General features: G+C 46.0%; 1 protein-coding gene across 1 annotated transcript; it reads right to left on the bottom strand.

Annotated features, from left to right (window-relative positions):
• Positions 1-282: 282 nt before the first annotated feature.
• Positions 283-12,645, bottom strand: POU2AF3 (POU class 2 homeobox associating factor 3). The gene is made up of 5 exons (XM_087875572.1): positions 12,639-12,645; positions 10,490-10,608; positions 5,764-5,884; positions 3,054-3,271; positions 283-2,353 (listed from the first exon to the last, which is right to left on the bottom strand). Exons 1-5 carry the CDS (start codon positions 12,643-12,645, stop codon positions 2,003-2,005), a joined length of 816 nt encoding a protein of 271 aa, XP_087731698.1. The 3' UTR covers positions 283-2,002.
• Positions 12,646-12,933: the final 288 nt, after the last annotated feature.

Genomic DNA, 12,933 nt, shown 5'->3' with positions numbered 1-12,933 from the left:
GAAATAGTCAGGCACGGGAAGGGTTTTGTGGCTCCCGGTGTTTTCTTTTCTGTGGGAAACGGGTCCAAATGGCTCTTTGAGTGTTTAAGGTTGCAGACCCCTGTTCTATACAATTTCACCTTGCACTGTCATAAAATCACCATGGCACCGACCCTTCAACACAACTGTGAGGATTTGATTTCCAGTTCTTTTTTTTTTTAAATTAGTATTATTTATTTCAAAGTGCCGTTTTAGAGTTCTTCTTTTTTTTTTTTTTTTAAAAAAAATTACTTTTATTGAAAGTTTTCAGAGCAATAGTGAAGTTTATTCATAGTGAATCGTAAAGTTACAAACGGAACTCAGAAAAAGGAAAAGTCATAAAAAAAAGAGAAAATGGGTCAAATAAAACACACACACCTTCCCCCCCTCCCCCGCTGACTGCTTGACCTTCATTTAATGGAATCTTAAAACATTACACATCGATTGGAATGGGAGAAGAAACATCAGCTTGCGGTTTAAAAGTTTCTTTGCTTCCTTAAGGAAACACGACAGGAAAAAAAAAACAAACACCCTAAGATGAATTCAACTTAGATCCGTGATGGTGAACCTATGGCACGTGTGCCGGAAGTGGCACATGGAGCCATGTCGCCTGGCACATGCAGTGTTGCCCATTCGTCTTCTGGGTTTCTGGTGTGCATGCGCGCGCGAGGATCCGCTGGCTTTTTTGCATGTGGCAGTGCTGGAAACTAGAATATCTGGTCTTCCGTGTTCCTGGGTGAGCATGCTCGCCTATCAGCTGATTGTCATGCGCGCATAAGCGCCAGAAACCCGGAAAAGTAGCTGGGTCAAACCGGAAGTTCAGTAGCTGAAACCGGAAGTTCATTTTCGGGGGCGCGCATGCAACCTGGGCCGCTCCTCTTCCGGGTTTCGGCCCAGATGTGCACATGCCATCACTGACTTAGATGCTTATCAGTTCGCTGAAAATATATACATACGTATTTGATCAGAATGCAACAATATACATGTCACTTTTATGAGAGTGATCAAGTCAGTTTATCGAGCACGTTGCTGGTCGAGGCATGCAAGCTTCCAGATCTCACAGAATTCTTCAATGGGGAGGTAATGAAATTTTCAGGGCTGGCAAATTTTAAACGTACAAATAGACTGCCGGTGAATTTTCTTTCGACGGGTAAATGTTAAGCCATCGTTGCTTCACACTCCAATATTTTGTGGCAGTTATTTCTAGAGGATAAAATCGCCTTAATTGATTTACTAATTGTTTTTTTTTTTTTAATATATAAGTGCATTCTTAGCCATTGGATGTGTGAAGTGTTGATGGCATGGGAAATGCTAGAATGGACAAAATTGTTGAATAAGATGGTACTGGAATACAGAGCGCTGCAAATTATATGAAAATAAAAGGCAGTTTGCAAAGGCACCCAAACAGATTGGAGAAATCCACTTCTCTTGGGTGCAGTATGTGGATTATTTCGTGACGGATGGAGACAGGTTGCTTTAGCCCAAATCATGCTTGAGAAGGATTTCCTCTTTTACTACGCAACCCATTGATCAATTCCAGAAAAATCTAAAGCAGGGGTCTCCAATCTTGGCAGCTTTAAGACTTGTAGACTTCAGTTCCCAGAATTCCTCAGCCAGCTATTCAACCTTGGCAACTTTAAGACTTATGGACTTCAACTCCCAGAATTCCTCCCAGAATTCCAGCAAAGCTGGCTGAGGAATTCTGGGAGTTGAAGTCCACAAGTCTTAAAGTTGCCAAGGTTGGAGACCCCCTGCTCTAAAGGAGGGATGTTCAACCTTTAGCAGCTTGGAAGATTTATGGACTTCAGCTCCCATGGCTGGCTGGGGAATTCTGGGAGTTGGAGTCCAGAAGTCTTCAAAAGTTGCCGAGGTTGGACACCCTTGCCCTAAAGCTTGCATCCTGCCGATTCTGTGTTGGTTGACCTGAGAAAGGTGTCATTTGGAGTCCATAAAACTTCTGCATTCACAAGAGCGGACGGCCAGGCTAACTGTAGCACAGATCCCAACTCCTATCCTTCCAGAAGTCGTCTGCCACCGAGACCGAAGGGGCATAGTCTTTGCAATCCAGGGTGGCGTAGGGAAAGTATTCGGGGGCTCGAAATGTGTCCAAGTGCTGGGAACCACACGGGGTGCAGTAGCACGTCGGTAGGCCGGAGGTGTGTGGGATGTGGTTATGTGGCTGGCAGGTACGTTCCTCCGGGGATGGATACATGCAACTCCTGCCATCCAGAGCTGGGCAGCTGTAGCCGAGTGGGGCGAAAGGGGGCATCTGAGATGGGGAATAGCTGTAATCGAAGGAGCCGGAGGGATCAGGAGCCTCCGGGGATCCAGAACCCTAAAACAAGAAAACAAGGATGAAACGCCCACTCTTCCATGTGCAAATTTCATTCTGAATTCACAGGATGATCAAGGGATGTTAGCTCAGAAGTAAGCTGGGTCCAATAGGGCTTCCTTTCCAGGAAGAATGCACCAGGTAGTGCCAATCAGCTAAAGCAGGGGTGCCCAACCTTGGCAACTTATGGACTTCAACTCATATATAAATCAAACCAATAAATAAATAAATAAGTAAACTCCCAGAATTCCCAAGCCAGCATGGGTGGCTGGGGGATTCTGGGAGTTGAAGTCCACTGGTCAACGAGTGGCCAAGGTTGTGTGCACTCCTGAGCTAAAGCAAGAAAGCACAATCTGAGTCCCCAAGATTGAACATTGTCCTCAAGCAAAACGGACAGCTTTGCAAAAATAAAACAGAGAAATTCTTAAATAAACCTCTACTGGCCAAGGAACTGCCTGCTGATTCTCTAAATTGCATTAATCCACCCCCCTTGTTTTATACCCTTAGCCACCTGCCATTCATTCATTCATTCATTCATTCATTCATTCATTCATTCATTCATTCATTCATTCATTGAATTTATATTGCCCCCTATTCACCCATGGCAACCCTTGCACCCAAGCAGCTCTTTCCTCCTAGGGACTAGGCGATATAGATATGGGAACATCCCCCTCCAAATCTGAAGATACAGAAACTCACGTACCAGGCAGGTGAGGGCTGGCTGGAAGCTCTCAGGTGAGCAGGGCAGGTTGTCCTGTGCCAGGCTCAAGGGCACCTCCAGAGGTGGCTCAGCTTGAAGGCACGAATCCACCAGCTGCTCCAAATAATTGGGAATTTCCTCGCAGGAGGTCCCGTCCTGGAACTGCCAAGGTTGCAAACAGCTGGATAAGGAAGATTCACGTGCCGTATCGATGTAAGGAACTAAGAAAAGAAAGTAAGGCGGGAGAACTCAGCTCTGCTGCGAAATAGATGTTGGCAGAGACTTTAGCCTGGCAAATAACAAATATCTAGGAAAACATTGGCCTAGCAAAAATGTGCATTAAAAATACAGGCAGCCCTTGACACACTTGAGCTCCAAATTTCTGTTACTAAGGGAGACATTGATTATTGTTCAATGGAACATATAGCACAGTCAGCAATTATGCAGTAATTGATAGTAGGAACATCGTTCCTACTATCTGGAACGAGCTGCCCCCGGAGATACGGAGGATCCCGGATCTACACACCTTCCGCCATGCTCTTAAGACCTTTTTATTTCACCAGGCTGGTCTGGCCTAACCTTTCCCATTCTTTTTTAATGTAAATTTTAATGTAAATTTTAATTTGTTCTTAACCTGGGGTTTTAAATTTGTCTTGGGCTAAATTGATTTAATTCAATTTTATTTCTGCTCTTAATTTTTGTATTTTACGTGTTTTATTCTGTGCCTGTTCACCGCCCCGAGTCCTTCGGGAGTAGGGCGGTATACAAATTAAATTAAAATAAAAAAATAAAAGGAGTTTTGTCCCATTTCTTGCCACAGTTAAGTGAGTAACCGGGTCGTTAAATGAATCTGGCTTCTCTACTGACTTGGCTTGTGAGAAGGTCGCAAAAGGGGATTGCGTGACCTTGGGATAGGGCAACCATCATAAATATGAGTCAGTTGCCAAGCATCTGAATTCTGATCTCGTGGCTATGGGAATAAGTGTGAAAAACGGTCATAAGTCACGTTTTTCAGTGACGGTCACTAAGCAAACTGTTGTAAATTGAGGACAAGCTACCTGTATGCCTGACAAAATCCCAAAATCCAAGGAGCCCATAGGATTTTCTGCCTCAAATGTTATTCAAACTACATTTTTTTCATTCAGATTTCTATCTTGCCGAATTCCTCTAAAGAGCTCCAAATTTGCTCTTTAGATTTGCTGCTTCTTAACTCAACTGCCCAGTTTCAATTTCTCAAGGTTTCTTGGTCGTTTGCTAGCTGAAGAATTGGGAGAAAAATGCCTGCATATCTGCCGTTAAAACCCAGTTACACCCTGGAGCATTATGTGGGGCAGGAAGGAACTGATAGGTAAAGGTAAAGGTTCCCTTTGCACATATGTGCTAGTCGTTCCCGACTCTAGGGGGCGGTGCTCATCTCCGTTTCAAAGCCGAAGAACCAGCGCTGTCCAAAGAAGACGTCTCCGTGGTCATGTGGCCGGCATGACTCAATGCCAAAGGCGCACGGAACGCTGTTACCTTCCCACCAAAGGTGGTCCCTATTTTTCTCCTTGCATTTTTTTACCTGCTTTCGAACTGCTAGGTTGTCCAAAGCTGGGACAAGTTAACGGGAGCTCACCCCGTTATGCGGCGCTAAGGATTCGAACCGCTGAACTGCCGACCTTTCGATCGACGAGCTCAGTGTCTCGTCCCTATGATATATATATATTATATATAAGGAACTGATATGAGATATAAAAAGAGGAATTTTCTTTTGGGAGTTCTGGAGGAAAGAGAGAGAAGAAGAGCTGCCAGGAGGGAAAAATAAAAGCACGCGAAATAAGTTAGTTTAGCAAGAAGAGGAAAAGGGAATGAATGCAGCCGGTGCCTTTAAATCCACTCGAGAAAGAACAACACCACAAACTCAGCTGGAATCTCTCTCTCCCTCTCTCCCTCCCTCCCTCTCTTTCTTTCTCTCTCTCTCTGTCTTTCTTTATTTCTCTTTCTACTTTCTTTCTCTCTTTCTTTCTTTCTTTCTCTTTCTTTCTCTTTCTCTCCCTCCCTCCCTCTCTCTTTTTCTTTCTTTCTCTCTCTCTCTCCCTCCCTCCCTTTCTTTCTCTTCCTCTTTTTTCTTTCTTTCTCCTCTTTCTTTCTTTCTTTCTTTCTTTCTTTCTTTTCTTTCTTTCTTTCTCTTTCTCCCTCCCTCCCTTTCTTTCTCTTTCTCTTTTTTCTTTCTCTCTCTTTCTCTTTCTTTTTCTTTCTTTCTTTCTCTTTCTCTCTCTCTCTCCCTCTCCCTCCCTCTTTCTTTATTTCTCTTTTTCTTTTTTCTTTCTTTCTTTTTTCTTTCTCTCTCTCTCTCTCTCCCTCTCCCTCCCTCTTTCTTTATTTCTCTTTTTCTTTTTTCTTTCTTTCTTTTTTCTTTCTCTCTTTCTCTCTCTCTCTCTTTCTTTCTCTCTCTCTCTCTCTCTCTCTCTCTTTCCCTCCCTCCCTCCCTCCCTCCCTCCCTCCCTCTCTTTTAAAGCTGGTGAGCTCCCACCAACCTTCTCCACCCAGACTGGATGCTCATCTGCATTTAGCAAGCTCCTGCCCAACGCGGATTGGCCATTTTCACAATTAAATGCCCGTGCCCAGCCGTAAGTCCGGATTCAAGAAGAAAACTGATAGGAATAGGTACGCGCCTTTGTGGGTGCTGGGGAGAGGAAAAGGGGGTGGGGGTGGGGGTCTGTTTTGTACCAACCTGTGCAGGGAGGCGAAAAAACCTCACCAGCCTGGACGTTTCCGCTGCATTCTCCGAAAACCTGAGAATAAAAAGGATTCAGGAACAAAGCAAAACAAATTGGGGGGGGGGTGTTGTTTCTCTCCAATAATAAAACAGAGAAGGACTCGCTGCTCCCACCCCTTTCCTTCACCCCCTTCCATGGCAGAGGTAAGTCCAGGATTTCTCTCCAAAACAGAGAAATTGTTGAGATGCTGCAAGGCAATTAAAGAGAGTCCTTCCTTCCTTGGGTGTATTTAATCTCAGGTCTTCCTCCATGTTATTCCTCGGCTAGTTATAATTTAGGGAAGCCTGATCTCCCAAGGGCTCTGCAACCTTTAAATGTAACAGGTCTTCCACTGTCTAAAAAAACCTGCATCCTCAGAAGGCAGTTTGTGAAAAACAGGAAGGAAGGAAGGAAGGAAGGAAGGAAGGAAGGAAGGAAGGAAGGAAGGAAGGAAAGAAAGAAAAGAAGGAAGGAAGGAAGGAAGGAGAAAAGGAAATAGAGAAGAAGGGAAGGAAGGAAAGGAAATGGAGAAGGAAAGGAAAGGAAAGGGAGGAGGAAAGGAAAGGAAATGGAGAAGGAAAGGAAAGGGAGGAGGAAAGGAAAGGAAATGGAGAAGGAAAGGAAAGGAAAGGGAGGAGGAAAGAAAGAAAAGGAAAAAAGGGAGGAAAGGAAAGGAAAGGAAGAATGGAGGGAGGAAAGGAAAGAAAATGGAGAAGGAAAGGAAAGGAGGAAAAGAAAGGAAATGGAGAAGGAAAGGAAAGGGAGGAGGAAAGGAAAGAAAATGAAAAAAAGAGGGAGGAAAGGAAAGGAAGAAAAGAGGGAGGAAAGGAAAAGAAAGGAAAGGAGGAAAAGAGGGAGGAAAGGAAATAGAGAAGGAAAGGAAAGGAAAGGGAGGAGGAAAGGAAAGGAAATGGAGAAGGAAAGGAAAGGGAGGAGGAAAGGAAAGGAAAGGAAATGGAGAAGGAAAGGAAAGGGAGGAGGAAAGAAAGAAAAGGAAAAAAGGGAGGAAAGGAAAGGAAAGGAAAGGAAGAAAAGAGGGAGGAAAGAAAAAGAAAGGAAAGGAGGAAAAGAGGGAGGAAAGGAAAGGAAAGGAAAGGAAAGGAAAGGAAAGGAAAGGAAGAAAAGAGGGAGGAAAGGAAAGGAAAGGAAAGGAAAGGAAAAGAAAGGAAAGGAAAGGAAAGGAAAGGAAAGGAAAGGAAAGGAAAGGAAAGGAAAGGAAAGGAAAGGAAAACATTGATGTATAAGTGAATCACATTCGGGCAAGATTTCTTATTTGCAGATCTGAGCATTCTCCTCTGCCTGCTCGCCTTGTTAGTAGCTTCTTTTCCGTGAGATGCAACAACTGAGGTTTCAAACGCCAGAAACATTTGAATCAAAGGCAAGAGCCGTGTGCTCAGGAAACCCAAGGGGTGATTTTCAAAAACTGGAGTAAAAATGTAAAAATGTTTCCGTGCCGATAGACATTTCTCTTGAATATATATTTAATAAATTAAATTAAATTAATTAAATTAAATGGAAACGTTTGCAGTGCAACCTCACCAGGATGTTCTGCCTTTGCTTTTCAGCTTTCCCTGTCCTTGCCAAGGTTAAAGGCCAAGGTCAAAGGAGAGCTACAGAAGGAAACGCCTTCCAAGATAGTGAGCAGATGAGGAAGATACTGGAGGAGTTAGAATTTCTGTCCTGGCCAGAGGTTGCACTAGATCAGAGTTTTTCAAACGTGGCCCCTTTAAGATGCGTGGACTTCAACTCCCAGAATTCCCCAGCCAGCCATTCTGGGAATTCTGGGAGTTGAAGTCCACACATCTTAAAGTTGCCAAGACTGAGAAACATTGGAGTAAATACTTCTTTACTCCTCTCTGAGGTGCTTTTCGTCGGAGAACAGGAACACATTTTTCCTGGAACAAGGAACAAAGTGGCTTGTTACGACGAAGGCTTTGGTCCCCAAAGGATTTTGATGCCCTGGTAACTTTTCCCTAGATCCGTGATGGTGAACCTATGGCACGTGTGCCACAGGTGGCACGTGTAACCATATCAGTGGGCACGCGAGCTCAGCTCCGGCATGCATGCGTGCACTAGTCAGCTGATTTTCGGGCTTTCTGGGCCCACCAGAAGTAGGGAAACAGGCTGTTTCCTGCCTCCGGAGGACCTTGGGAGGGTGGTGGGGAAGGCCCATTTTTCTCTCTCCCCAGCCTCCAGAGCCTTTCTAGGAGTCTGGGGAGGGCAAAAACAACCTTCCTCACCCACTCCCCGGAGGCCTTCCAGAAGCCAGAAAGGGCCCATTTGACAACTTCTGGTGGGACTGGAAGTTGGCAAACGGGCCATTTTCAGCCTCCAGAGGGCCTCCGGGGGAGGAGGCTGTTTTCGCCCTCCCCAGACTCCTAGAAAGGCTCTGGAGGCTGAGGAGAGCAAAAAACAGGCCTACCGTGCCATCACGTGCCAGGAGTGGGGGGAGCGGGGGGTGGGGGATGGGAGTGCATGCGTGGGGGCAGGGCGCATAGAATTATGGGTGTGGGCATGCACGTGAAACCCCTCCCCCCGCTCCTGGCACGCGATGGCAAAAAGGTTAGCTAGATTATTCTCTCCTCCCGGTTTGCCCTGCCTTTCACACCGGTGGAGTTTTCCTACTAAATTCGGCAGCCCAAGTTTGCACATTGTACTCAGGCGTGAGTCCGCGGAGGTTGAGTTTACCAAATGGGCTGGGATCCGTGTGGCACGCTGAGTCACAAAGGGCCGGGAGACGGAACGACAACTGAAGCCCTGCCAAAGTGTGAATTCCATCCCCACCTTCCCAGCCAACCGTTGTGACCAATCCAGAGGAAGGGAAAAGAAGGGAGGTTCACACCCACGCTCTGGATTCAAAAGAATTGAAAACAACTCTTGGTTTTTCAAAGGACCTTTTGAAATTCTCCTCCAGAGGAGAAGACAAACAAAGAAAAGGACTCTTAACCGGAGTTCTCTGGCAGGAGAACAAATGTTGCAGTTGTGACCAAGGGCTGAATTACTTTCCCCCTTGGCGATGAGAGGAGCAATGGGGAACAAGAGGCAGGTTCTCCTGAGATCCTCCTTGGGGGTTGAACAGATCCACGGGAAACCGTGGGAAGGTTGCAGGAGAAACAAATGGCCATCTGCAACCTCCTCTTGGCCAGATCCACCCAGGAGAACTTCTCCAGCGATCTGGTCTCTCTTTTTAAGAGAAGGTCGGAAGCAAATTCTTGTTCATCAAGTTGTGTGAGAATTGGAAGAAAGCCAAGGAAAGAACATCGAGGTGCCTAGGAGGGACAGAGTTTGTTAAGAGGGGGCTTTTGGTGAAGCCTTGAGGCTCTTGGATTCTACTGGCTGGATGGAGGAAAATGGCACTTTTTTTGAGAGCCACCCAAGACTTTATTTGATGCATAGTAGGAGATAACCAATCTGTTCATAAAAGAGAATCTCTGTAGCTCAGGGTTGAGCCGTGGGGTCCTGGGTGCTCTCTGAGCTTGGTAGTTTCCATGACCCAACTACATAACACCATCAGTGCTGGAAGGGAGGAGGGGATTGCAGAGTGGAGGAGGAGGAGGAGGAGGAGAAGGAGGAGAGAAGGAGGAGGAGAAGAAGGAGGAGAAGGAGAAGAAGAGGAGGTGGAGAAGGAGAAGAGGTGGAGGAGGAGAAGAAGAGGAGGAGGAGGAAGAGGAGGAGAAGGAGGAGGAGAAAAGGAGGAGGAGGAGAAGAGGAGGAGGAGAGGAGGAGGAGGAGGAGAGGAGGAGGAGAGGAGGAGGAGGAGAAGAAGAAGAGGAGGAGGAGGAGGAAGAGGAGGAGAAGGAGGAGAAGGAGGAGGAGAAGAGGAGGAGGAGGAGAAGAGGAGGAGGAGAGGAGGAGGAGGAGAAGAGGAGGAGGAGAGGAGGAGGAGGAGAAGAGGTGCAGGAGGAGGAGAAGGAAGAGGAGAAGGAGGAGAAGAGGAGGAGAAGGAGAAGGAGAAGAGGAGGAGGAGAAGGAGAAGGAGAAAGAGAAGGAGAAGAGGTGGAGGAGGAGAAGGAGAAGGAGAAGAGGAGGAGGAGAAGGAGAAGGAGAAAGAGAAGGAGAAGGAGGAGGAGGAGGAGAAGGAGAAGGAGAAGGAGAAGAGGAGGAGGAAAAGGAGAAGGAGAAGGAGAAGAAGAGGAGGAGAAGGAGAAGAGGAGGAGGAGGAGGAGGAGGAGAAGAGGAGGAGAAGAGGAGGAGGAGAAGGAAGAGGAGAAGGAGGAGAAGAGGAGGAGAAGGAGAAGGAGAAGAGGAGGAGGAGGAGAAGGAGAAGAGGAGAAGAGGTGGAGGAGGAGAAGGAGAAGAGGAGGAGGAGGAGAAGGAGGAGGAGGAGAAGGAGAAGAGGAGGAAGAAAAGGAGAAGGAGAAGGAGAAGAAGAGGAGGAGAAGGAGAAGAGGAGGAGGAGAAGGAGAAGAGGAGGAGAAGAGGAGGAGGAGAAGGAGAAGAGGAGGAGGAGAAGGAGGAGGAAGAAAAGGAGGAGGAGGAGAAAGAGAAGAAGAGGAGGAAGAGGAGGAGAACCGTGGAGTTCTTAATGCTGTCTGAGCTTGGTTATTTTCTTGCAGGCATTTCATGACCCATCTAGGTAACATCATCTGTGCTCGTGTTGATGGTAGCACTGAAAATGCAACCAGGGCCCCCCTAGCTGACCTACTGAGAATGGCTGGTTTAATATCTCAACGTGAGAAGAGTTTAAAAGGAGATGCTTACAGCTTCAGCCACTGTGGCCTGCTTGGCTCTTCTCTGCTGCAGAAGCTCCTTCACTGTCATCTTCACTCGGACGCCTTGGTAGATCTTCGCCTTCCCTGAAAGGAGAGCACGAGAAATGCCTTTTGGCAGAGAGAAGACACACCCGGAAGGGCCCTGGCCAGCAGGGTGAGGTCTCAGAAGCAGCTGCAACCCTCTGCGTCCTTCCAAGAGCAACACGCAAAGCCAATTGTGGCTTCTTTAAAGCCAACTCTGGTTAGAAGAAGTGACAGCTTAGCACGCTGTGTGATGACAACAGCTCTGACATCTTCTGGCTTTGATCCACAGCTTAATAAACCACAGTTTATTAAATAAACCACACTTGGCAAGGTTTGCCCATTGTATTAAACCAGTCTTTTTCAAACTTGTCAACTTTTAAGATGTGTTCCTTCAACTGACAGAATTCTCCAGCCGATGGAATTCCTTTCCTTTCCTTTCCTTTCCTTTCCTTTCCTTTCCTTTCCTTTCCTTTCCTTTCCTTTCCTTTCCTTTCCTTTCCTTTCCTCCCTCTTTCTTTCCTTTCCTTCCTCTTCCTCTTCCTTTCCTCCCTCTTTCCTTGCTTTCCTTTCCTTTCCTCCCTCTTTTCTTCCTTTCCTTTCCTTTCCTTTCCTTTTCCTTTTCCTTTTCCTTTTCCTTTCCTTTCCTCCCTCTTTCTTTCCTTTCCTTTCCTTCCTCTTCCTCTTCCTTTCCTCCCTCTTTCCTTGCTTTCCTTTCCTTTCCTCCCTCTTTTCTTCCTTTCCTTTCCTTTCCTTTCCTTTCCTTTCCTTTCCTTTCCTTTCCTTTCCTTTCCTTTCCTTTCCTTTCCTTCCCTTCCCTTCCCTTCCCTTCCCTTCCCTCCCTCCCTTCTTCTGACATTCTGTCTTTCCTGTATGAACTCACAGCCTGAACCCACAAATCACCCAGGGCATGTCTAAAGCGAAAGCTGAATTTGAACCTGGATCTCCAAGCACAGGGAAACTCCAGACACCCAACTGCTTCAAATGTCAGTGGCAGGATTTAGACCGAGACCAACTGAATTCTTTAAAAAGTTGCCAAGTTTTTTTTTGTTGTTGTTAATGAGCTTTTGTAGGGAGATTAAGATGAGCTCAGCAGGATTACTTACTAGATCCCCAATTCCGCCTTGTGTTTTTACAGAGATCCCCAGCACTCTTTTGAAAAGAAGTCCCGAGAGGAACATTTTAAGAATACATTTAACTTGCCCTCTTTAAATCTCTGCTTTTGTCGCAACCTGACACCTTGGGCAGCTCCCAAAAAGAAGAAGGAAAGAGCCCCACTCAACAACAGCTAATAAAATAGGGGAGTGAATTGTGTTTCCAGTTGATCAATAGCCAAATGCTTCCTCTGAACCTAAAGACTTCCAAAACAGATCACTCTGGCTCCTTAAGAAAGAGATTGCTGAATCTTTCTTAAAATCGCTACTTTTTACACCAGGAAGTGCTGGAGTTTAATCACCCTTTTATTCACCAGCCTCCCCTACCCCAAATAATTTAGGTGCTCTGTTCATCACCTTATATAAAGATGTGTAATCTGTTGGGATCCTATCCTTTTCTGAAGGATTCCAAACACAGGATGGGCCTTTTCATTTTATTCAACTTTCACTGCCTTATTTATTTATTTATTTATTTATTTATTTATTTATTTATTTATTTATTTGTTCGATTGATATGCCGCCCTTCTCCGGAGACTCAGGGCGGCTTACAATGCATTAAGCAATAGCCTTCATACTTTTGTATATACCTGCTTAGTAGGGCTTTCGGCTCCCCCCCAAGCGGTGTTCTTTTTTTTATACAAAGTCAGCTTATCGCCCCCACAAACCGGGTCCTCATTTTACCTACCTCAAAAGGATGGAAGGCTGAGTCAGCCTTGAGCCTGGTGAGATTTGAATTTGCAGTAATTGCAGGCAGCTGGTGCTACTTAACAGCACTTTAGTCTGCTGCACCACCAAGGCTCTTGGGGGGGGGGAGATTAATTCTCTTAACCTCAGCCCCCACCCATGGCCTCACTTTAGACCTGTGGGGCTGTGTTGCGTCTCTTGCACACATGCACAAACAAAGAGACATTTCTTGTCTGGATCCCTATGCAACTTGGGGTGGGAAGCAAGTTTATTATTTACTGTTCATCTCTAACTCAGAATCCGTTAAGAACAATTTCAATAGCATCCATTGTAATGTACCAGAGTCCTGGTGGCGCAGCATACTAAAGCACTGTTATTAACAGTGTTATTAACACCAGCTGCCTGCAATTACTGCAAGTTCAAATCTCACCAGGCTCATGGTTGACTCAGCCTTCCATCCTTTCGAGGTAGGTAAAATGAGGACCCGGATTGTGGGGGCAATAAGCTGACTTTGTATAAAAAAGAACACCGCTTGGGGGGTCCCGAAAGCCCTACTAAGCAGGTATATACAAAA

This window comes from Pantherophis guttatus, chromosome 9 (assembly GCF_059756535.1).
Source record: "Pantherophis guttatus breed Tessera chromosome 9, ASM5975653v1, whole genome shotgun sequence".
Classification (NCBI taxonomy): domain Eukaryota; kingdom Metazoa; phylum Chordata; class Lepidosauria; order Squamata; family Colubridae; genus Pantherophis; species Pantherophis guttatus.
The sequence above is the reverse complement of the archived record's forward strand: the minus strand, read 5'-3'. Positions and strand labels throughout refer to the sequence as shown.

What these genes read in the sequence shown, in the direction of transcription:
- POU2AF3 (XM_087875572.1), bottom strand. An exon ending in TTTTTCGCCTCCCTGCACAG is followed by an intron (nt 3,272 to 5,763) that starts GTTGGTACAAAA and finishes TTCTTTTCTTAG; the next exon opens with TTCCTTACATCGATACGGCA. An exon ending in AGCCAGCCCTCACCTGCCTG is followed by an intron (nt 2,354 to 3,053) that starts GTACGTGAGTTT and finishes TTCTTGTTTTAG; the next exon opens with GGTTCTGGATCCCCGGAGGC.